This window comes from Podarcis muralis, chromosome 12, assembly GCF_964188315.1.
Source record: "Podarcis muralis chromosome 12, rPodMur119.hap1.1, whole genome shotgun sequence".
Lineage (NCBI taxonomy): Eukaryota > Metazoa > Chordata > Lepidosauria > Squamata > Lacertidae > Podarcis > Podarcis muralis.
The window spans coordinates 25,591,378-25,615,518 of NC_135666.1; the positions used below are offsets into that span (position 1 = coordinate 25,591,378).

Genomic DNA, 24,141 nt, shown 5'->3' on the forward strand with positions numbered 1-24,141 from the left:
CCTGAAACTGTTCTTAACTAGAGGTGTGCTTTCGCTAATGGGAACTCTTGCTGCTGCTGCTCTGCCGGCACATGATTTCTCTTCTCATCCTGGGGCAAAGTTCTCAACTCAAGGTAACTCTTCCAGGTTAGCGGAGTTTGTAACCTGAAGCGTTTGTAACCTGAGGTGTTTGTAACTCGTGGTACCACTGTACCTGTTTGCTATTGGGCACAAAACACTGAAAATGACTCCAAATGAGAGCTGAGTGCCCCTAAGCAAACTATTCTCCAAAATCACTCTTCTATATAGACAATGGTAAGACTGGAGCATTGGTGGAGCTATTGGTGGAGCGGGAGACGTCAACTAGCGTTCCTGCTGGATACAGAAAATCATGCTCAGTTCTAAGATACATGAATTTGTCTAAAATTCATATCACTCATTTGGGACATTTACACACTTTGCAGAATAAGAATGGTTGATTATATCTATAACCACAGTATTTCAGATCAAATACAAATTATTATTATTATTATTAATAATAATAATAATAATAATTCTGCAACCACCTTGGGTCCCTAAATATTGCTGGTCTACAGGCTCCATCACCCCACAGCCAGCTTAGCCGATGTCCAACAACACTGGGGAACCCAAGGTTGAGGAAGGCTGAAGTATTGTGACTTTCAAGGTCCCTTGCAACACTAGGATTCTATGACTCTTAAAAGGCAGCAGCACAACATTAAAAGCCTCTTCTCTCTTTAAATGATGGTAGCTTCTGTGCTGTGTTACTGTCTTCTGATTTTATTGATACCAGGGTTTTAGTATGTGAGTTATTTAACTTCATTGGCTAGGACCCAAGACATTACTTTAGGTGCATCTGAGGGCTTGAACATGTACCGTGGGATTTGTTTTAAACCCCCCACCCACCCATTTTGAACAGCAAAGTCCCATGTGCATCAAATTTTAAAAGCTCTGAAATGTTCCCCCAGTTTCAAAAGTGGTTTCCCATGTTGAGGAAAACAAGCAAAAGCTCCTTCGGCACATGGAAACAAGTTGCACTTACACTCATTGGAACCTGGCCAAAGCCTGTAAATGGCCTTGAGTGGATTGTAACAGAAAGGAGATTAATACATTTAATAACTAGATAAATTGAGCGGAAGTGGTGCGCATACCTCCCAAATGTGGTTTTTGACCCTAGGCAGTAAAGCTGGCTGAGTAAAGTCATTTGTGGGGATGAGCTGCCCATTCCAAAATGCAAGGGGCATTTTGTGCTATTTCCAGCCTTGCCAGATACGCTATGCAAAGTAAGAGGGCCCTGTAATGGGATCTTAAAACAAACTCTCATTGGGATACATGTGTTGGGATTGGGTATCAGTAGCCTCCTTTCCATTTTTTATTTTTTTATTTTTTTGCTAAGTGGTGGGGTTTTTTAATTAAGCATCTGTCATGCTGGGTATGCTTATGCTATGTCCTTATTTGTTTGGTTATACTGATGGTTTGAGGATGTTGATTGGAAGGGTGAATATAAGTAAACCTATGTTCCTCTCTCACGAGAGTGCCATAACTGCAGAACCATGATTGTAAGTAGTCATTGTGGAGTTGACTGGTTTCCTTCTGCTTCGGTAATGTCCGTACAGGCAGCTGGAAGTGAGACATTTGCCGATTTATTTCAGCAGTGGCCTAAATTAATCATGGGAAGAGAGACTGAAAATAAAACTGCCAGTACCATAATGTCATTACACAAATCTATGGCGTGACTGCACTTGGGAAACCATTTACTGTTCTGGTTGCCACACCTCAAAAGGGAAATGGCGGAGTTGGAAAAGATTCAGAAAAGGGCACCCAAAATGGAGCAACTCTCCTGTGAGGAAAGCTTTCAATATTTGGTGCTTTTAAATCCTTAAGGCATTTTGGGAAGTGGAGATGAGTAAGAGCATGGCAGAAATGTAGTGTGTGTACACACACACACACACACACATATTATGGAGAAAATAAACTTTTTTTCCTGTCGAACTTCTAGACACTTGGGTCACCCTATGAAGCTAACACTGGGAAGATCCAAGATGGACAAAAGCAATGACTTCACAACACATAGTTAAACAAACAAAAAATCAGCTGCAAGATGTGCTGATGGCCACCAACTTGGGCAGCTTTAAAGGGAAATTAAATCTGTGGAGGTTAAGGCTATCAGTGGCCAGTAGTCGCGATGACCATGCATTACCTCCAAAGCTGGAGGCAGTTGTTGGCATCCGTTTGTCTCGGGAGACAACGGGAGAGTGCGCCTTCAGGGATGGATAGTCCCTGGATAGTCGCGGCGCCCGCTGTGGCTGGACGCCTCTTAATCCAAGTTGCTGAGCGGGGCAGAAGTGGGGAGCGCTCTGCTGCGCCCACGACCTGCCTGCACGACCTGCGCCCCACGGGCACCTGCTTGGCCACTGCGAGAACAGGATGTCAGGTCAGCTGGACCTTCTCCTCTAATGCAGGTGGGATCTTCCCGCGTCCTTAAGTGTTTTCCTCTGATTCCTCTTTCCACCCCCTATTGGCCTGCGCGTTCTTCCTTCCCGCACATTCCAAGCACAAAAGGTCTCGGTGCAAAGGATGCGCTTCAGCATCCGGCTGCCCGAACGCAGAAAGAAAAGCGGGGAAGGAAGAACACGCTCCGCGAAAGTTCCCAACTACTTCCTCCAATGCCACCGCCCGTGCGGCTTCCATAGCCTCGGGCCCGCCGCCTATTGGCTCGCGCCTGGGTCCTCCCATCCAATGGCGGCTGGCCTAAGGCGGAGCTGCTTCTCGGGTTGGGCAGCCGCCGGCTGCGCATTCCGAGCGTCGGGCGGAGCCGCTGCTCCTCGGAGCGCTTCGCCTTACTTGGAGCGGCGCGCGCCGGGCTTCCCTCGCCCTCCCCGCCGGGCGCCTGCGCACTGAGAAGGGAGGCACTCGCCCTGGGAGCCGACGGGCGGGCGGGACGGAGGCGGCGCCTCAGAGCAGGGCGTGTGCCGTGAAGCGGGGAGCCCGGCCGGCCGGAGTTGAGCAGCCAGCAGCGCCCCGGTCCCGTCCCGTCGGTGAGTTGCTGCGTCGCCGCCCCCGAACCCCGAAAGCTACGGCGGGGCCTGCCCGGCTTTCGGACTTGGGCGGCGAGTCGGAGCCCCTTGGTCCCCTTCCTTTCCCTGGTCGTGTGAACTGACAGCCTCCTGGACCCAGGAAGGACTCGCCCCTTCTCCTCCTCCTCCCGAGGCGGCGTCGCTCTTTCCCCTTCTGCAAAGCGGGGTCAAGGCTCTGGTGGACGGGCAGCAGCCCGCCAGTGAAGCTTCCTGCGTTTCTGCAGAGAGTGCCATGGAAAACAAAAAGAAGAACCCCGAGGTTCTTGATGCTTCAACAGGGGTGGGGATCTGTGGGCCAGATCCCAGCCAGCAGGGCCAGTGGTCAAGGGTGATGGGTTCCCCATCTCTGCTCTGAAACGCTGGAGGGGATAACACCCAAAGTGTACACAAATAGTTGAGTTGTTTACTTTTGTTCGGTGATTTGCATGGAAGTGTCCCATGAGTGCAGCTGCGCACACCAGCACTGGGTTTTGGGTGGCAAAGGTAAAGGGACCCCTGACCATTAGGTCCAGTTGTGACCGACTCTGGGGTTGCGGCGCTCATCTTGCTTTATTGGCCGAGGGAGCCGGCATACAGCTTCCGGGTCATGTGGCCAGCATGACTAAGCTGCTTCTGGCGAACCAGAGCAGCGCACGGAAACGCCGTTTACCTTCCCGCCAGAGCGGTACCTATTTATCTACTTGCACTTTGACGTGCTTTCGAACTGCTAGGTTGGCAGGAGCAGGGACTGAGCAACAGGAGCTCACCCTGTCACAGGGATGCGAACCACCAACCTTCTGATCAGCAGGTCCTAGGCTCTGTTGTTTAACCCACAGCGCCACCCGCGTCCCCTTAGAGCGGTACAAAACAGTAATAATAATAATACCCAGTGCTTTTTTCTGGGGGGACACAGGGGGACGCATACCCCTAAACATTTTGTGAATCTTTGTACTTTTGTCCATTTACTGTATTTATTTTTCTATAAACTATAAAATGGTGATTTTCTAGAGTCAGAATGAGAGTACCCCTAAACATGTTTTTAGAAAAAAGCACTGATAATACCTATGTTTAGATGGGTACCTGCTAACAAGATCCATTAACAAAAAGTAACTGGACCAAAGGGAATTATTGTGAAAATCCAATATTTAGGGAAGTGCCAAATTTTTGTCCTTTCTCAGGGCACCGTATTACCAGAGTCTGCCCCTGAACACACGGTAGCTGAGCTGTGCACATCGCTGAGTGTACACTTCCCTAAGCAAATACTTGTGCATATATGGAGACGACTTGTTCCTATTTCCAGCTTCATGTGTGAGCAAACTGACTGCCTCGTTCTTTGCAGAGTTAAGAGGCAATTGCTAGAACTTCTTTCTTCTGAGCCCAGTCATTCAAGGCCTTTCCCCCATGACTGTTCCACCTGTCAGTGGCAGGGAAATGATAGGAAGGACTATCGTTGAGGTAGCTAGGATGCCGATGGGTGTAGGGTGTTTTGAATCTACCCCACCAGTTTTGTGTGATCTGTGTTAGCTGCCAGTTAGTTTCTGAGCCCAACACAAGGTGCTGGTGTTCATCTTTAAAGCCCTAAATGGCTTGGGGCCTGCATAGGTTGAAGACTGCCACCTTCTATATGAGCCTATCTGCCTGCTCTCATCATTTTCTGGGTGGCCACTTTTGAGAACAAGATGCTGGGCTAGATGAGCCATTAACTTGGTCAACCAGGCTCTTACGTTCTTATTCCTCAACAGGATGAGGCGTCCTTGACAGTGACCAGAGGTAGGACTTCTTCTGTAGTGACACCCATCCAAGTGCCAGGCCTTCCCACTTTTAGACAGCTAATGAAGACGTGGTTGTTTACTGAATATTTTTGACTGGATATTTCCTCTTGCTGGTGTTCTGATGTTTTTGAGTTCTGACAGCTGCTTTGTCACTGTCTTGTCTTGTGTTTTTATGCAGATAGTTTGATTTATGATTCCATTGAACTATGCATGGTTTTGTGTTGCTGTTGTCCCTTTTTTATTAGCTGGCAGGATTTTCTTTTGATAAATAGTTGGCATGTAAGTTTTTTAAACAGTTTCCACCTTGATATAAGCTGTGCGTAGCTTCCAGGCTTGACAGTTGGTGTAAACAGCACACTTTGCCTGGTTGAGCGTTGCTGTCCCAAGAACTTCTGGACAGCACCAGGTTGGGGAAAGCTACTCTGTGTGGTTAGAATGCTTGTGTGAGCAGCATTTCTGTCTCTCAGATGGGCTATTGTATTGACACATTTAGGACAATAAAATATATCTGCCTCTTATTGTCTTATATCACTTTCCCATATCTGTCAGTCATTTCTGTTCCACTGTGTCTCTCTGTTCTGGTTCCAGCTTAACCATGTCTAAATCACTGAAAAAAATTGTGGAGGAGAGTAGGGAGAAGAACATATTGGAGGTGGACATGTGTGACCGAGGGATCTCTAGCATGCTGGACATATCTGGCTTGTGTAAGTATTTCTCTTTTCCCTGCTTGCCCCCATCATGGCTTTCTTGCGCTTCCAAGCATAAGGTTGCGTCTATATTCTTGGGTCTGAACACATGTCACAACCACAGAAAAAGCTGAAGGGCGCATTACTGTAAGCGCCATATATCACCATATATCTTTGGAGAGAAAGACATTTCTGAAGTTCTCTCAGTTGACAAAACTGAAATCAGAGCCCAGAAACGCTTTTGGGGTGTTATCATCTGAAGATTTCCTGAAAAGGGGCAGCTGTACGTTAAATGTAATGTGTGGAGGTCTGATTCACACATAAGTTTGTCCAGATAAATACTCTGTATGCCCTAGAGCAGTGGTGAAACGCTGGCTCACATGTCTGCCATACTGTTCAAACCAAATAATACTCCATGGACTTGTATATACATTTAGAACTGTTATTTCCCATGTTACATCCAGCATTAATTATATTCACTGTGGGGTTTTTTTTAATAAAAAATTCCTAGAACAAAAATTTATTATTTATGTCATTTAGGAAAATAGCTCAAGAGTCTGTAGATACCCAATATATTGGGTTATGGTCTAAACTGGCATTTGAAACCCCAAAGTTTCTGAAGCTAAGCCAGTCTGTGTCTGGTTAATGCCTTGGTGGTACATAGACGCCAACTTAGGCCCAATGGGACAGAAATGTAAGAAAATAAATACAGTGAGAGCCTGAATACTTAAAGAGCATTTAGGTGACTTTACAGAATTGTGAGATCTGAAGGACTAGAGGATAAATTAAATTACAGAATCCTCAGCTTCAAGCTTTCTTGAAGTGTTGGTGTTGACCTTTAAAGCCCTAAACGGCCTCGGCCCAGTATACCTGAAGGAGCGTCTCCACACCCATCGTTCTGCCCGGACACTGAGGTCCAGCACCGAGGGCCTTCTGCCAGTTCCCTCATTGCGAGAAGCAAAGCTACAGGGAACCAGGCAGAGGGCCTTTTCGGTAGTGGCGCCCGCCCTGTGGAACACCCTCCCATCAGATGTCAAAACGATAAACAACTACCTGACATTCAGAAGACATCTTAAGGCAGCCCTGTTCAGGGAAGTTTTAAATGTATGACATATTAGTGTATTTTTGGTCTTTGGAAGCCGCCCAGAGTGGCTAGGGAAACCCAGCCAGATGGGCGGGGTACAAATAATAATTTATTTATTTATTTATTTATTTATTTATTTATTATTTTTCATGAGTTGAACACCCACTTGCTTATCTGTTGCTAGTTTCTGAAGCAACCATTGGAAGATCATCAGGAAGTAAGAAGCTGGGGTTTATTTAAAGAGCTTTTGCACAAACTGTAAAGGGTCGTTCTGAGGGCAAGAACGTGTCAATTTCTGGATGCAAATAACTTCATATTTTGGAAAACTCTTCTTCTGGCGCCATGGATTAAAAAGACTGTAAGAAAGATCATATCGGCTGAGACCTTTCCTTAATCTTCTTGTATGATATGTTCTCTGAAGCGAACATAAATTAGTAATGGTTTTGCTGGCAGTAAAGAAATCTGGAGCAACGGAAGTCTCTCTTTTGTGTCTTAGCGACCTCTCCCCTGAATCTTCCGAGACAGGCGGGTGCTCAGTCTATGCTAATTATCTCGTAAATAATTCAGATATGCTGTAACAGGTTTCTTTTTCACGATGTGACATTAGATAAGTAGCAACACCTGTCTCAAGAGTTCCCTTTGTCTGAAACATTAAATTATCCCATCAGAAATTATCATATTGCTTAATAATGTCAAAGATATTTAAGTTATTTATTGGTTTGTGGCTAGGCAGCTTATTAGGCAGATGCTACACTTCAGCTCCCATTGTGGCATTTGGTTAATTAGGCAGTAGTACTTGCTAATGTCTAGGCCACATGGGGAAAGTGTTAACTCTTTCAGCCAGGAGAAAATGAACATTTGTCATTGGAAATGTCCCATCTATATGCCAAAAGATGGTTTCTTTTTTTAAAAAAAAGGCCGTGTACCTGAACACACAGGGTATACAGTCAGGGACAAGTGCCCCTTGCCCTCTGGTAAGTGCGGCAACTGACACCACATGAATTTACACCAGTTCTCAAGCAGGTTAAGAAATCGGTATCACAAAACAATACCGCCTTGTACTAAGAGGGCCCTTTCAAGCAGTGGGAGAAGCACCTACTGTTTATTTCCTCAGTATCCCACACAAATGAGAGAAGACCCTGTCTTTTGCTCAAATTCCCTGTGCACAGGGGGTTTGAGAATGAAATTGGTGGCAGCCAAAAATAGAAGTCTTGGCTGCAATGCCAAACCCAACATTTGTGGACCCCTGGGAAAATTTATTTGTCCTCAGGAAGGTGGGCGTTTGGCGAGTAAAAGTGTGTTGTATAAAGTGTCATTTCTCCCTTGAAAATTAAAAGGGCGGAAGTATCTGACTGCAGTACATCCCATTGGGAAGTACATCCCATTGGGTGCACAATGGTTATGTTCTACCACTGCTTTTGGTACACCCCTGAAAACCAGTTGCTGACAATCACAAGTGTGCGTACAGTGCTGTTGTGCTCAGTTCCTGCTTGTGTGTTTCCCACAGATATCTGGTTGGCCACTGTGAGAACAGGATGCTGGACTAGGTGGGCCTTTGGCCTCATGATCCAGAATAATCTTATGTTCATATGTTACTTTTTTCTGCCTGCCCTAGATTCTTGAGCACCTAGATTCTTTTCTACTCTCCATTGTCTTGGCATTTAAGCCTTATCTTTCTTTAAACTCAGTTTCATGTTGTAAGCTACCTTCTTAAATGTGATGGCGTGTTAATCTAGGAGTAAGCCCCACTGAATTCACTAGGGCTTACTTCTAAGCAGACATGGTTAGGATCGAGCTGCTTGCCTGCAATCCTGTGCACACTTACTTGAGTTTAAGTCCTACTGAGCTCACTGGGCTTTGCATGTCTGAATAAATATGCATTGGCTAGCACTCTTAGAAGTTACACTTAGCCATTCTTCACTGGCCCTGTACATAAATTACCAGGTAATATTTTCAGCTCCCTAGGTAAAGAAGTTATTTCCAAATTATGAGGAGTTGGCATAAACTTCAAACCCCTTTCAAGATCTGTAATAATGTCAACTTTCTATTTTTTTCCCTGTCTTCTTTGTTTTCGTGAGTCTTACGATGGCAGCATAAGGAATCTTCTGAAATCATCTGCTACTTTCTAAAGCATTGAAAATGAAGCTAGGATGCCATCTTGTGGATCTGGTGACATAGTTTAGCACAGTCCTTTAAGGGTTTTGCTGTCAAATTTCTTCAGTGACATTTCCCCCCCCCCCTTAACTCTCAAAACTGCCTGTCATTATGCTATGTTTAGTTACAGCAATTAATCACAAAGAAGTTGTCAGTTACCAAGAGAATAAGTTTCCTGTAGGATATGAATTGTGACAATGTGGTAATCTTCCCCTTCGTAATAATTTTGTCGAGTTGCCAGTCTAGTTCTGTTTTAATGTAATCTCTAGTCCAAAGGGCCATCTTTTGTAATCTGTTAGGCTATACCTTACTAGGAATGTATGTGGGTATTTATTCTCTACCATTCAGATGCATTCCTGCTGAAGTTTGTCTCTCCTCCTTCTTCCCCAATGCAATTTTGCCCTGTTTATACTTTTATTGTCTCTCTTCATTTACAGTCACTCTGTCCCATATCACACAGCTGGTCCTCAGTCACAACAAGCTGACAAGTAAGTACATTTCTATTCCTAAGTATTTTATTTCTTGCCTAAGCACAAAGGAACTTGTCTACTGATTCCTTACATTGCAAGGCCTGTGGCTGTGGTTCATTTTGGGAGAGGGCTGCCGTACGGTCAGGTGGTGCTTCTTGTCCTTCTAGAACCAGCTGCCAAGTCCCTGGTCAAAATTCTGGGCCAAATATATGAAGGGCCAAACTATGTGTTATAGTCAATGCATAGTGTGTGTTTCCCCCCCTTTAAATGCGGGTCTGGGTGAGAGGGTTGCTGGTTGTCACCAGGTCAGCAGCTTGTCTGGATGGAGGATGGAGAGGGTTGGTGTGTGTGTATCAAACTAGCCTGCCCCCAAAGCAAACATTAGATGTAAATCTACCTGCTTTTGCCTCTGCCCCTGCTAACTACTGGCCCTCAGAAGGAAATACGGCCCTTGGGCTGAAAGGTAATCTCCACCCCTGCCATAACATCGTGTTTTAAGATTGTGAACCTTCTGACAGGTCTGTTCCACTTCCCGTGGGCGGGGGGGGGGGCGGTGTTGCAGACTGGCATCTGGGACCCCCAGTGACTCAGATTGGGGGCAGAGGGATTCCGGCCGCGTCACACCCCCTCCCCGGCTGACCAATCGGGCAGCCAGGGGGCGTTGCCGCATGTGGTTTAAACCGGGGGGTGGCCTCTTTCATCTTAAGAGCCTTCTGAGAGCTCTTATTGGAACTCCCTGTAGCATTGATAAGGGATAGAGCTTTCTCATTAGTAGCACCCCAGCCACTGTTGGCCCACCATGCCTCATTTGCCACTTCTGCCCTCTTTTAGAAAATTTCTGGAAACGTTTCTCTATGGGATGGCTTCCTCTCTCCCCAAAATTGATTGAGTTTCCTTGATCTGTAAACCCACCCTTAATTGGAATGATCCTAAAACTCTACTCCTATATATTATAACAGCTGGTCAGAATCTTGTATGCACATCCTAGGGAAGCTCTCAGAAAACTCATAAAATACATCTTTTTGGGGGAAGCTCTGGGAACAACTAAATATTGTTAAGTTAGCAGCTACGTTTAAAGAGAGAGATTTAGAGTTATCAAAGGTTGGAGTTCAGTTACTCCATATATGAAGGAAGAACTGGGAATTTTCAAGACAAGGAATAAATGGTATGCATTTATAGGCTCAAATAATTTTTCTATGAATGGAGAGCAAGCAGGGTCATTTTTTTTAGAAGGAAGAATAAGAGTCATCATTTTTTTAAAAATCCATTTATTTGTTTAAGAAATTGTATTAAATTTTAAAAGATACTTTGTACCCTATTTTACATCTATGTTATTTATTTTTAACATATAGATCAATATAAATTATATTGCATAATGAAAATTTACAAATAAAGGGGTTTTTTAAACAAAAAATATAATCAGCATAAAACAAATCAGGCTAAAGCAAACCATGTTAAGAATTACTATGAAAGTACTGCTGAAATAGGTCTTAATAATGCAGTAGGCAGTGAACTAAAGTAGTGCTAATACAAATTTTTAATGCAGTTTTTTTTAAAAAAAACATGTATTTGTATTTAATTTTAAATTGTGGTTTGGAAACTTCTACCCCTTGTAAGGCACCAAGCAAATTGCTGGAGGTTGGGGTAGAGGTTGAATAAATAAAAATAAATGCCTATTCCTTACTAGCCTCCCCTAAAAGACTGAATCTCACTTTTATTATTTGTCACTTTGGACACTCTTGACCTAATCCCTTAAAAAGATACAATTAATTGTCTGAGTAGATAGTCCTCAAAATGACTTGGAGAAAACAGTGTCGATGACACTTGATATGCCCCACTAAGGTCATATTAGCATCTCTTACTGGTTTTCTGGCATATAAATGAGTGTGCCTGCTTTGCTGTTCTGTTGTTTATAGTAAATATGTCCATTTTCTAAGGCAATAAATATGCATGAATGGTGTCCAGTATTTTCCAGTTAGTAAGTTGTATCCAATGCAAGTTACACTTGGAGTAGACCCACTGAAATCAGTGGGCCTGGCTAACATAGGGACATGCATTTCAAATGGGTCTACTCTAACTTAGTTGGATACAATTCAGTGTTTCATCCGTCACCCTGCCAAAAACGGGCAGCCCTATATCATTACAGTAAGTCATGATGTCCTGCTTTCGTTCTTTTGCTTTCACATCTCCATTTTTTATACATTTTTCTTAGCGTGCTTTTCATCTTTCTATCAATAAATCTGCCACGTGTAGGCACACCAGTGTCTGCCTCATCCACAGATCAGCAGAGGAGAATATGCTTGCATGCATCTGTCATTGGAAAAATATTCATGATTTCAAGCCATTAAGACAAAAAGAGAAGGAGGCAGCAGCAAAGGGGGGTCGCTATAGATTTTAAATGCAAATTCTTCAAATAAGGTTCCGTTTCCTTAAACCTTGGCTTCCTTATCTGCCATACTATAAGGCTTTTCTGGAGATTTTAGGAGCTGTTGCACATCAAATGATATATCTTTCTGGATATCTGCGGCAATCAACCATGAAATTTGAGGAATTGTTTCAGCTACTTGACCAATAATAGTCCTTTCAGAAAAAAGAGAGAAAATTAACTCTTGCCTAGATAGGATGGATTGGATCCAATCCAAGGTGAGCATCATGAAAAGGCTATGAATGAGAGCCTGAAGCAACAGGTAACAAACTTACCAAGCAAAGCAAGTAAGCTCATATATTTTTGTTGAGAGGATAATGCAAAGAGGGGGAATGTTCTACATCTTGCCTGGGAGCAAGTCCTGCTTACCTCTCAGTAGACATGTACGGGGTTCCACTGGGTTCCCAAAGTCTGGAGACATCTCAACAAGGTTTTGGAGGCCCTTTAGATATTACTACTGACGATTATGGGTCATTTAATTTTTTTCATTTATTACATTTGTATCCCTCCTCAAAATTGCATAAATGGTTCTCCCCCCTCAATTTTTTTCATAACAACATCCTGCAAGATAGATTTCAGTTGAGAGTAAGCTATACCAAGGTGCAAATCTTGGCTAAGGGATTCAGTCCTGGTCTGACATGCTATCCATTGCACCACGCTTGCATTAAGTGTGGTCAGGAATGACTACTGCAGCAGCTCCCTGCTCAGTCCAACAGTTAGCTGCAGAGGTAAGCCAAACAGACTAGGAAAGGCTGGCAGGGTGGCCTTGAAGAGAGACTCTTGACTCAGCTGGTGGATAAACACATAGTGGGTGGCCCGATTAGAGGAGATTCCAAGCAGGGAGGGAGCAAGGATGGAGGCATACCAGAAGAAGAATAGAGCAAAGATCTAGGCTCAGAGCAAGTCTTGTCACAATAGGAGGAAGAAAAAGGCAGAAGTTCTGGGGCTAGACACCCTAGTAGCAAGCCAAGAGGGCATGGGGCAACTGAGGGAAAGGAGAGACTACTTATACACTTGATGGTGGAGGGATTATTGGAGAAACAAGGCAGATTAAATAAACAGATCTCAGAGGATGTGAAGGGCTCTAAACTAATCTGAGTGGACATCTCACCAGGTTTTTTCCAAAGGAAAGTGAACCCCTTGGGTCTCTGAAGACCACTGGGATCCATAGTGGGAGAGCTCTTATTATTGGGAACTCTAGAAGGGCCAAGGATATTGGTAGTGTTGTAGCACTTTTCAGTCACTTCCCACTTTTCCTTGTTCCTCTAGCTGCTGGAAAGAGTTTTCTGAAGATCACTGCTTAGCACAGTGGTGGGGAACCTGCTACTCTCCAGATGTTGGCCTCTAGCTCCCATCAGACTCATCTAGCATAACCAGTGGCGAGGGGTGATGAGAGCTGTAGCTCAGCAACATCTGGAGGGCCACATGTTCACCCACTGGCTGAGCCACATACATGTTTTGTTTTGCTTCCTTGGAGGCTCATATCTCTGCAGCTTTCTCCATTAGAATTCTGGACCATCAAGGTTCTCTTTTCCTTCTCTTAAACTGTCTTCTATCCAATAATGACCACCAATATCTTTTGTCAGAGTTCAGCAGTTTTCAAGTTACTCAATGATAATCTGCTCCAGCTTTCAATTGGACTAGGAATGAGTCGTCCTGGTTTCTGGAGGTATGCAGAAGGCCTCTGCCACTTCTCTTTCTTCTCTTCTCACCAGATAATTCACTAATAAATATATCTGTTTCTTTGTTCTTGCCACTCTATCTGTTTCTTGTTAGGAATGACTCCTTAGTTTGCAACTTGTGGGAGTTCAGGGTTGTCATAAACTACCTAGCATATTACTTTCAACCTGATTGCAAATACTTTTGAGAGGTCACTTTTTGGACCTAATTTATGTGAAAAATTGCTGGTGTTGATGCACATGACATTTTCAGAAGGTTAGTTATTTTTGTTTCTCTCTTTTTTTAAGAAGTGCTGTTCGTGAAGTGATTTTTTTTAAAAAAGACAGAAGCATTGTCTGACTTGTCCAGTGGAGGTCACTATTGAGATTATTATTATTTCTTTAAAAGCCACTTGGTGAAACTTCAGGAAACTTGTGACAGTATGCAGGAGTTTATTATTGAATGCTTTTTTGTGAGTTATAAGGCAACTTGCAGTTTCATCTTTGATAGACCCTAATTCTATAACCATACCTGTTCTAGGATTTTTCTGGCTTCGTTCTGCTCTCTATCTTCAGATGTTAAGAGCAAGTACTTGTTGGCCAGTTGCGCAGTCTGTTCCACAGTTGTCTGGTTGCTTTGCATTAATGTCACAGGTGGAGAACCTGTGGTTCAGAAGGAAGAAGTGGATGCAGGCATTTGAGCAAAACAGAGGAACCTGTGGCTGTTATTGGACTCACATCAGCCCCAGCCAGCATGGCCAATGATCAGGGAGGATGGGACTTGCAGTCCAACAACATCTGGAAGGCTGCAGGTTCCCCATCCCTGATCTATACAATTTCCCCTTTCAGAATTTAGAAACACATACTTGAAAGAGATTGCGGGTAGAGAGAACACAAGAGGATCATTTTCAGCGGCCACACTCAAACTTTGGCATTTCCTCTCTAGGGACATTTGCCTCATCCCTTCCATGATGGCATCCTGGTGAGGGAGAAAGCTTCTCTCTCTCTTTTTAAAGCTGAATTTCATTTGACTGGAATGAATATTTTCTTAAGGAGTGCTGCCTTTGCTTCTGGGCTTGTTCATCTATTGATTTTTGGTGTGTGGTTTTTATGGTATATTTACTTTTTGATGAATTTTCTTTTTTTTTTAGAAGCCACCTTGAGCAAGCATTGTGCTGGGAATTCAGGATATCAATACTATAAATAAATAGAAGTGGTTACTTAAGTAAAAGTCAGCTGAAGATTTGTTTGTAAGCAGCTTGGATTTTAAACGGCAGTCTCACGCCTACCCTTCACAGCTATGTTTAACATGGAGGTATTGAAAACCTTTATACATTTCAGTTTGCTGTCCAGAATTAGAAATAACAATGGGCAAACTCTGCCTGTGTTAACTCTGGAGCCACAGTAAAGCGATATGTTCGTTAAGGGATATTTCTTTGCATTGCTCCAAGTTAAGTCCCTGGCATCGCCATTTGAAAGGATCAGTTGTGGGGTGATGAAAAACATTTTAGCCTAAGGATCTGCAGAGCTGCAGCCTTTCTAGGCTAAATTAGCCTACTAGGCTAAATGGTCTGAACTTGTATAAGAAAGCTTCCTATGTTACAGCAATCCTGGGCAGGCCAGGACTGTAGCTGGAAAATATATGATGCGTTGGTCTTGCTTCAGCTAGGAAGGTCTGGATGAGATCAGTCCTGAATGGGATGTTGAGAGCTGTCTTGCAGGGCATACATTAGTTTGAACACAGTCAAAATTAATCTAAACATCTTCAAGCAAACAAAAGCCATAGGACTTCCAAACTTAAAAAATAAATAAAAATGCTCGTTTAATATGAAGGCTTACAGCTTTAATCCATTTCCCCTCATGTGAATCCTCCCAAGTTAAATGCTTAGATGGTTAAGACGGCTGAAATTTCAATCAAAGCCATTCTCAATTATATGAAAATAGAGGCTGGCAATATCATCGTACAATACCTGTGTCAAGCCATCTTTCATTCGTTAAACTAAAAAATGTCCTTTTTTCTGAAGCTTAGAGTAAAATCAATAACCATCTTTTAGTCAGGCTGCATGCTGAAGGGATTTAGAAAATATATAATCTTGTCGGGGGGGGGGGAGCACATTGCTATGTAAACTGAACATTGGGAAAAGGTTTAATATTAATTTCATTCTGACATTCCAGGTTAATCTGCACACATTGCCTCTTGTTGCTCAAACCATAACTCCCCCCTCCCTTGAACTGGTCCCAGGATGATGCAGAAATCTTGTTGAAACCAATCAGATCTTGGTCTGGTCAATGGATGATGATGATGATTTTATTGTTTATACCCCGCCCAACTGGCTGGGATGAGAGACCACCTGAGAACCCTTTGCACATCACTCTGAGTTCCAAGATAGAAGAAGGGCAGACATGTTTGGGTTAAAAGGAGTTGATGGGTAAAACTACTATGCATGTATTTTTTAAAAAGTAGGTGCCACCTATTTCTCCTAAAAGAATCGAGGTGGTTGAGAAGCAGTAATAAAAGTTAAGCAAAGCAAACATAATCCCTAAATTCTAGTATATACTCTGGTTTTAAAAATTAACACTGTCCAGCCCATTTAACAAATCCCGGCAGCACAAAAATAGCATAAGCTATCAAAAACTGCATCAGTAACAAAAGCCACATCGTCACCAACCACCTGAAGCAATGTGGTTCTCAAAAGAGTATATAAGAGAGCATGGCAAGTGTGGCAGGAAGATTCAAGGACAATCAATATTATATTTTGGGAATAATCATGTTCTTATGTAGCTGCATTGTTTTATAATTTCTGGATATCCCACGATCATATTATAAAGTAGTTGTGTTCACCTATGTTCAAAATCAAGCACTGCTAGGAATTGTTTATTTTTGTTTTCTAACTTATAAAAAAATTCGGTGTGGCATGAGCAAATTTTTATTCTGAAAGTGTGACCGAGAGAAAAAGAAATTTGAGAACCACTGCAATAGAGTGATGAGGACTTAACAAACCCTGCTCAGAAAGATATTCCATAGGGTAGGTGCCACAACATAAAAGGCCCTGCCTATAATTGACACTCATGAGGTCAAGGGATTTGAAGCAGAGCCTCAGGTGATATTTTCATTTCTGATTTGTTTATTAATTAATTAACTAATGATGGGAAGGTTAGTAGATTTCACAGGTGGTTGAGGGGGTGGTGACAAAACGATATCTAGGACACAGCTTCATATGCCTGAGATAAGGACAGGGGGTATGTATCAGAACAGTAAGGAAATAAATGGTAAAAAAACCTGATTGTCATCAGAGGGGTTATCTAAGACTTTAAAAGCTTAACAATGCAAACTCCCATCATCACTGGCCATAGGCCACGCCGGCTGGGGCTAGTGGGAGTTGTATTCCAGCGACATCTGAAGATGTTGAATACCCCTGCTGCAGCTCTAATCCAGGATGCATTCAGATCTTCAGTTATTTTCCAGAAGATGCAGCCTTTATTTGAAAGACTTTGTCATAAAATGTTGTCACTTGCACCAAAGTGGCTTGAGGAGGAAAGTTCCAGTCAGCACAGAGTGCACACAGAGTCTGCATAAGTTAGCTTTAATTCACATTTAGCATCATTTGTCCTCTTAAATTGCACTGATTTAGTAAAGAGAGTAAAATAATCTCTCATCCTGTCAGAAGGGCCGGTACCCACAGAACAGGGTTTAATTGCATTAGGGAGCTGCATCGTGTCTGCCTGTGTGTAGTTTGGGGATGTGGGATTGCTGGGGGGGTACTTTGCTCAAATCCTTTTGCTTGCTTTCCCTGTATTCATAGTGCACACTGTTCACCCAGCCTTTCCCTGAGGATTGGTCCAGCTACGTGGACATACACTTCTCTCTACTAGTCAGAGGGGTAACTGCTGGGGGGCAGCCTGCTGTAGTCACTTAGGCTTCTGTACAACCTAGAACCCTGCGCAGTCGGCATAGCCAATGGATGGAAATTGTATTTAACCACCACGAGGTGGGCCGCAGATTCACCATCCCAATACAGTGGACGCTCGGGTTATGAACGTGATCCGTGCGGGAGGCACGTTCGCAACCCGCAGCGCCGCGTCTGCGCACACGCAGGTTGCGATTCAGTGCTTCTGCGTGTGTGCAAAGCACGACTTATTGGTTCTGCGCGAGCGCCGAAACCTGGAAGTAACCCGTTCCGGTACTTCCGGATTTTGGCGCATCCATAACCCAAAAACGCGCAACCTGAAGCGTCTGTAACCTGAGATATGACTGTATATGGAGAGCCAGTGTGGTGTAGTGGTTAAGAGCGATAGACTCGTAATCTGGGGAACCGGGTTCGCGTCTCCGCTCCTCCACATGCAGCTGCTGGGTGACCTTGGGCCAGTCACACTTCTCTGAAGTCTCTCAGCCCCACTCACCTCACAGAGTGTTTGTTGTGGGGGAGGAAGGGAAAGGAGAATGTTAGCCGCTTTGAGACTCCTTCGGGTAGTGATAAGGCGGGATATCAAATCCAAACTCTTCCATATAACTATGGGGATGTTTCAAAATTGTTTCACTATTGAATGAAGGTGTTGTCATCTGTCTCAAGAGACAATAGAGTGTGCCTCCAGGGGTGAAGTCAGGCAGCTGCATTAGCAGCATCGAAGTGACCACCCTGGGGTGCGGGCCTAGCAGAAGTTTCTGCACATTTTGTAGAAGAAAGTGAGGGGCAGGTGGGGCTCATCAACCTGGGAAGGTAACCCACCTAACAGAAGAATAACTTCCGTCTTAGACCTCTGCTTCCTAGTGGGATATCTTCGGGAGGAAAAAAAAAGTCTAAGGTGCAAACCCTACACAAATCCGGAGTGGAGTCCCTAAGACAGTTGGATGGTGCCTTGTACATCTCCTTCTGGCAGCTCCAGCAGCCAAGTTGGTGCCAAACATATTGCTTTGTTTTCCTTTGGGCCACATCAGCAAGGCTGATGTGTGTCTTGTCCCCTGGGCAGCCCAGGACCTCCATACACACTGAAGGAAGTAATCTAGATTCAGGCAGGTAGCCGTATTGGTCTGACGCAGTCAAAATAAAAAAATAAAAAAAGTCCAGTTCGTTCTAGGTATAAGCTTTTGTGTGCATGCACACTACTTCAGATACAGTACACTGAAACCAGTGTATCTGAAGAATACACTGTATTCTTCAGTTTATTTGAAGAAGTGTGTATGCACCCGGAAGCTTATGCTGTACCTGTTTGTTTGTTTGTTTGTTTAGTCGTTTAGTCGTGTCCGACTCTTCGTGACCCCATGGACCAGAGCACGCCAGGCACTCCTGTCTTCCACTGCCTCCCGCAGTTTGGTCAGGCTCATGTTTGTAGCTTCGAGAACACTATCCAACCATCTCATCCTCTGTCGTCCCCTTCTCCTAGTGCCCTCCATCTTTCCCAACATCAGGGTCTTTTCCAGGGAGTCTTCTCTTCTCATGAGGTGGCCAAAGTATTGGAGCCTCAGCTTCACGATCTGTCCTTCCAGTGAGCACTCAGGTCTGATTTCCTTAAGAATGGATGCGTTTGATCTTCTTGCAGTCCATGGGACTCTCAAGAGTCTCCTCCAGCACCATAATTCAAAAGCATCAATTCTTCGGCGATCAGCCTTCTTTATGGTCCAGCTCTCACTTCCATACATCACTACTGGGAAAACCATGGCTTTAACTATACGGACCTTTGTTGGTAAGGTGGTGTCTCTACTTTTTAAGATGTTGTCTAGATTTGCCATCGCCTTTCTCCCAAGGAGCAGGCGTCTTTTAATTTCGTGACTGCTGTCACCATCTGCAGTGATCATGGAGCCCAAGAAAATAAAATCTCTCACTGCCTCCATTTCTTCCCCTTCTATTTGCCAGGAGGTGATGGGACCAGTGGCCATGATCTTCGTTTTTTTGATGTTGAGCTTCAGACCATATTTTGCGCTCTCCTCTTTCACCCTCATTAAAAGGTTCTTTAATTCCTCCTCACTTTCTGCCATCAAGGTTGTGTCATCTGCATATCTGAGGTTGTTGATATTTCTTCCGGCGATCTTAATTCCGGCTTGGGATTCATCCAGCCCAGCCTTTCGCAAGATGAATTCTGCATATAAGTTAAATAAGCAGGGGGACAATATACAGCCTTGTCGTACTCCTTTCCCAATTTTGAACCAATCAGTTGTTCCATATCCAGTTCTAACTGTAGCTTCTTGTCCCACATAGAGATTTCTCAGGAGACAGATGAGGTGATCAGGCACTCCCATTTCTTTAAGAACTTGCCATAGTTTGCTGTGGTCGACACAGTCAAAGGCTTTTGCATAGTCAATGAAGCAGAAGTAGATGTCTTTCTGGAACTCTCTAGCTTTCTCCATAATCCAGCGCATGTTTGCAATTTGGTCTCTGGTTCCTCTGCCTCTTCTAAATCCAGCTTGCACTTCTGGGAGTTCTCGGTCCACATACTGCTTAAGCCTGCCTTGTAGAATTTTAAGCATAACCTTGCTAGCGTGTGAAATGAGTGCAATTGTGCGGTAGTTGGAGCATTCTTTGGCACTTCCCTTCTTTGGGATTGGGATGTAGACTGATCTTCTCCAATCCTCTGGCCACTGCTGAGTTTTCCAAATTTGCTGGCATATTGAGTGTAGCACCTTAACAGCATCATCTTTTAAAATTTTAAATAATTCAGCTGGAATATCATCACTTCCACTGGCCTTGTTATTAGCGATGCTTTCTAAGGCCCATTTGACTTCACTTTCCAGGATGTCTGGCTCAAGGTCAGCAACCACACTACCTGGGGTATACGAGACATCAATTTCTTTCTGGTATAGTTCCTCTGTGTATTCTTGCCACCTCTTCTTGATGTCTTCTGCTTCTGTTAGGTCCTTTCCACTTTTGTCTTTTATTATGGAAATCTTTGTACAAAATGTTCCTTTCATATCTCCAATTTTCTTGAACAGATCTCTGGTTTTTCCCATTCTATTGTTTTCCTCTATTTCTTTGCATTGCTCGTTTAAGAAGGCCTTCTTGTCTCTCCTTGCTATTTTTTGGAAATCTGCATTCAATTTCCTGTATCTTTCACTATCTCCCTCGCATTTTGCTTGCCTTCTCTCCCCCGCTATTTGTAAGGCCTCGTTGGACAGCCACTTTGCTTTCTTGCATTTCCTTTTCATTGGGATGGTTTTAGTTGCTGCCTCTTGTATAATGTTACGAGCCTCCATCCATAGTTCTTCAGGCACTCTGTCCACCAAATCTAAATCCTTAAACCTGTTCCTCACTTCCACTGTGTATTCATAAGGGATTTGACTTAGATTGTATCTTACCGGCCCAGTGGTTTTTCCTACTTTCTTCAGTTTAAGCTTGAATTTTGCTATAAGAAGCTGATGATCTGAGCCACAGTCAGCTCCAGGTCTTGTTTTTGCTGACTGTATAGAGCTTCTCCATCTTTGGCTGCAGAGAATATAATCAATCTGATTTCGATGCTGCCCATCTGGTGATGTCCATGTGTAGAGTCGTCTCTTGTGTTGTTGGAAAAGAGTGTTTGTGATGACCAGCTTGTTCTCTTGACAGAACTCTATTAGCCTTTGCCCTGCTTCGTTTTGAACTCCAAGGCCAAACTTGCCAGTTGTTCCTTTTATCTCTTGACTCCCTACTTTAGCATTCCAATCCCCTATTATGAGCAGAACATCCTTCTTTGGTGTCACTTCTATAAGGTCTTGTAAGTCTTCATAGAATTGGTCAATTTCGGTTTCTTCAGCACCAGTAGTTGGTGCATAAACTTGGATTACTGTGATGTTAAAAGGTCTGCCTTGGATTCGTATCGAGATCATTCTATCATTTTTGAGATTGCATCCCAGTACAGCTTTCACCACTCTTTTGTTGACTATGAGGGCCACTCCATTTCTTTTACGGGTTTCTTGCCCACAGTAGTAGATATGATAGTCATCCGAACTGAATTCGCCCATTCCCGTCCATTTTAGTTCACTGATGCCCAAGATGTCAATATTTATTCTTTCCATCTCATTTTTGACCACATCCAACTTACCAAGGTTCATGGTTCTTACATTCCAGGTTCCTATGCAATATTTTTCTTTACAGCATTGGACTTTCCTTTCGCTTCCATGCATATCCGCAACTGAGCGTCCTTTCGGCTTTGGCCCAGCCGCTTCATCAGCTCTGGATCTACTTGTACTTGTCCTCCGCTCTTCCCCAGTAGCATGTTGGACACCTTCCGACCTGAGGGGCTCATCTTCCAGCGTCATAACTTTTATATGCCTGTTGTCTTTGTCCATGGAGTTTTCTTGGCAGGGATACTGGAGTGGCTTGCCAGTTCCTGCTCCAGGTGGATCACGTTTGGTCAAAACTCTCCACTATGACCTGTCCATCTTGGGTGGCCCTGCACGGCATAGCTCATAGCTTCTCTGAGTTATTCAAGCCCCTTCGCCACGGCAAGGCAGTGATCCATGAAGGAGTATGCTGTACCTAGAACAAACTTAATTGGTCTCTAAGGTGCTACTGGACTATTTTTTACATTTTTTATTTTGAAGGAAGTAATGAGAAGAAAAACCTAGGAAATGAAGGGCTCATACTCTACCGTGTAAATATTTGTTTCATTGGGTTTAATAGGATGGGGAGAGATGCCTATGCTATGAACTATTCCCTAGATGATAGTTTTGCAAATTATTTGGATGTATATGTTGTTCAATCTGCTACCTACATTGCTGTTAGACATCCAGATCCATTATCCAGATAATCTGAAACACAAGAATGCAAACCAATTATTTCTATAGACTTCATTGTGTCTGAATGGGCATAAATTTTAGGAATTCAGTTTAACTGGAATATGGATCATGTTGAAATTGTGTCCTCGGGTGATAATACAGTGGAAAGCTTGAATGGATACAATCCCCCAAAACATGTAAACATTATTTGCTTGCTTAGATTTCGCCTTAATAGCTCAACATGAAAATTAAACCCATATAGAGTCTTAATCTTTATCTGAGTAGTAGTATTCATATCATGCAACTGTATTTTTTCATATTTCTAGGTAATATCAACACATTGATCTGTTGCTAATCCGGTGTAACCTTTTGTGTGTGTGTGTGTGTGTGTGTGTGTATGTGTGTGTATTGATCACAGCACTTACCTCTTGGGACGCATATCAAAAAATGGCCCGGCTGAACAGTTCATTATTTAAAGTTGAGCTTTAATTGTTACAATTTAACTGAATTTTAAATGAATGTCTACTTGGGATAATAGGTTATTTAAACAGCAATCCAAATGGGCTATTTTATTTGGAAAGCATTTTTGCTTCTATTTTACTCATGATGGAGCCAAGTAAAAATGTTATTTAGGGCATCCATATGATCAATTTATAGCATATAGATGTGTGCTTGTTGTTGTTCCCTGTGGGAATCCAGGTGTCTTTTGAGACTGTGTTTGATGCAAAAATACCCACGCTCAGTCTGCAGATTTACATCATTTTCCTTCCAGTTTGCCTGCCCATCAATGACAATTGTTAATGGCTTATGGCTTTGCAATTGACACAGGCAGCAGTTGGATAGTAAACGTATCTTCACTGCCCAATAAGAAGGGACAAAATGGTATTCGGAATGTTCCAAGATTTTCCACCCTTCATTCAAAGAAGGAAAATGGGGTTTCTAATTCTTGCTTGAGAATGTGTGGACACTGCCTGGTGGTGAAGTAGTGATGGCCACCGACTTGGAGGACCACAGAAGAGGAATTTGGCAAATTCATGGAGGATAAGACCATCAATGACTGCTAGCCATGATAGTTATGTTCTGCTTCCACTCTACGCCAGTTTTGTGGAATCACAAGCAGGGAGGGTGCTGCTGCACTCAGGTCCTTCGTTCAAGGCTTCCCATAGGCCATTGTGATGGGCCCTTGGCTTGATCCAAAGACTCTTCTTATGTTATTATGATGAATCCAGGGCACAACATTCTAGGGAAATTGTTACCTGCACAAAAAGCAGCAAGCTATGCACAGCACATGTATCTTGGAGTACCTGCACCAGGGACCCCCCAGCCTGACAGAGCTCCCTTGCATGTGTTATGACCCTCTGAGACACAGGTGTAACTTCAGCAAGCTTGCTTGATTGCCATGCAATGCATGAAGGTGGCACAACTAGCTAAGGTGGTGCAACTAGCTAAGCCTTACAGTGGTCAGGGCGTTGGGGTTTCAATATTTTGAACAATTAGTAGTTTCATAAATTTTATTTTTTAAAAAATAAATAAATAACGTTTTTCTTCTGACCTCTGCTGGTCCCTTCCCTCCACTGCGTCACTTAGCATTCCTTCTGCCAGGCTGCAGATATGTGCGTATTTAGTTACATGCAAACATGGGGTATGATCTAATGGATGCCCTTCTGTCTGTGGGAGGGATTTTGATCCCCAACACCCTCCAAAAGTGTGTTCCTTGGAGTTTGGGGATATTTCACATCAGGGTGGAAGATGGCATGGGGGTGGGCTTCACAGGGAGGGAGGACTTGGCAAAAATCAGCTCCCACCTTCTCCCATCAGTGAAGGCACCTGCTGGATCAAGAACCCTTCTGTTACTAGAAGGGTGCCAGTTGGATCCATAAGAGTGGTTATTTCTAGGTGAAGCAAAGGTCCTATTTAGTCCAGTCATTCTCTTGTCCAAAGGTCTGCAAGGTGTCTTTGGGAAAGCAGGTCAGTAGCAGCCAACCCTTCTTTTCTGTCCCCATCCCCTTGTAACCAGTGGTAATACTACTGCTTTTTTAACAGATGTCTGCCAATGAATATTAGATAAGTTGTCATGCATGAATTTTCTGAACCTTGTTGCAGAAAGTATTTCTGGTCCATAAATAGAAGGGTGGCATGTTTCATGCTGTTGT

The 24,141-nt window shown here is 43.6% G+C and overlaps 1 protein-coding gene across 2 annotated transcripts in view; it reads left to right on the forward strand.

Moving 5' to 3' along the window:
• Positions 1-2,833: 2,833 nt before the first annotated feature.
• The window catches only part of RSU1 (Ras suppressor protein 1), a 69,272-nt gene continuing 47,964 nt past the window's right edge, over positions 2,834-24,141 (forward strand). The window contains exons 1-3 of one of the 2 annotated variants that reach the window (XM_028750492.2): positions 2,834-3,035; positions 5,414-5,529; positions 9,187-9,237. In XM_028750492.2, coding sequence (XP_028606325.1) covers positions 5,421-5,529; positions 9,187-9,237 — 160 coding nt within the window. In that variant the 5' untranslated portion in view covers positions 2,834-3,035; positions 5,414-5,420. The remainder of the gene's footprint in view (positions 3,036-5,413; positions 5,530-9,186; positions 9,238-24,141) is intronic. The other variant, XM_028750490.2, reaches the window with a different exon arrangement.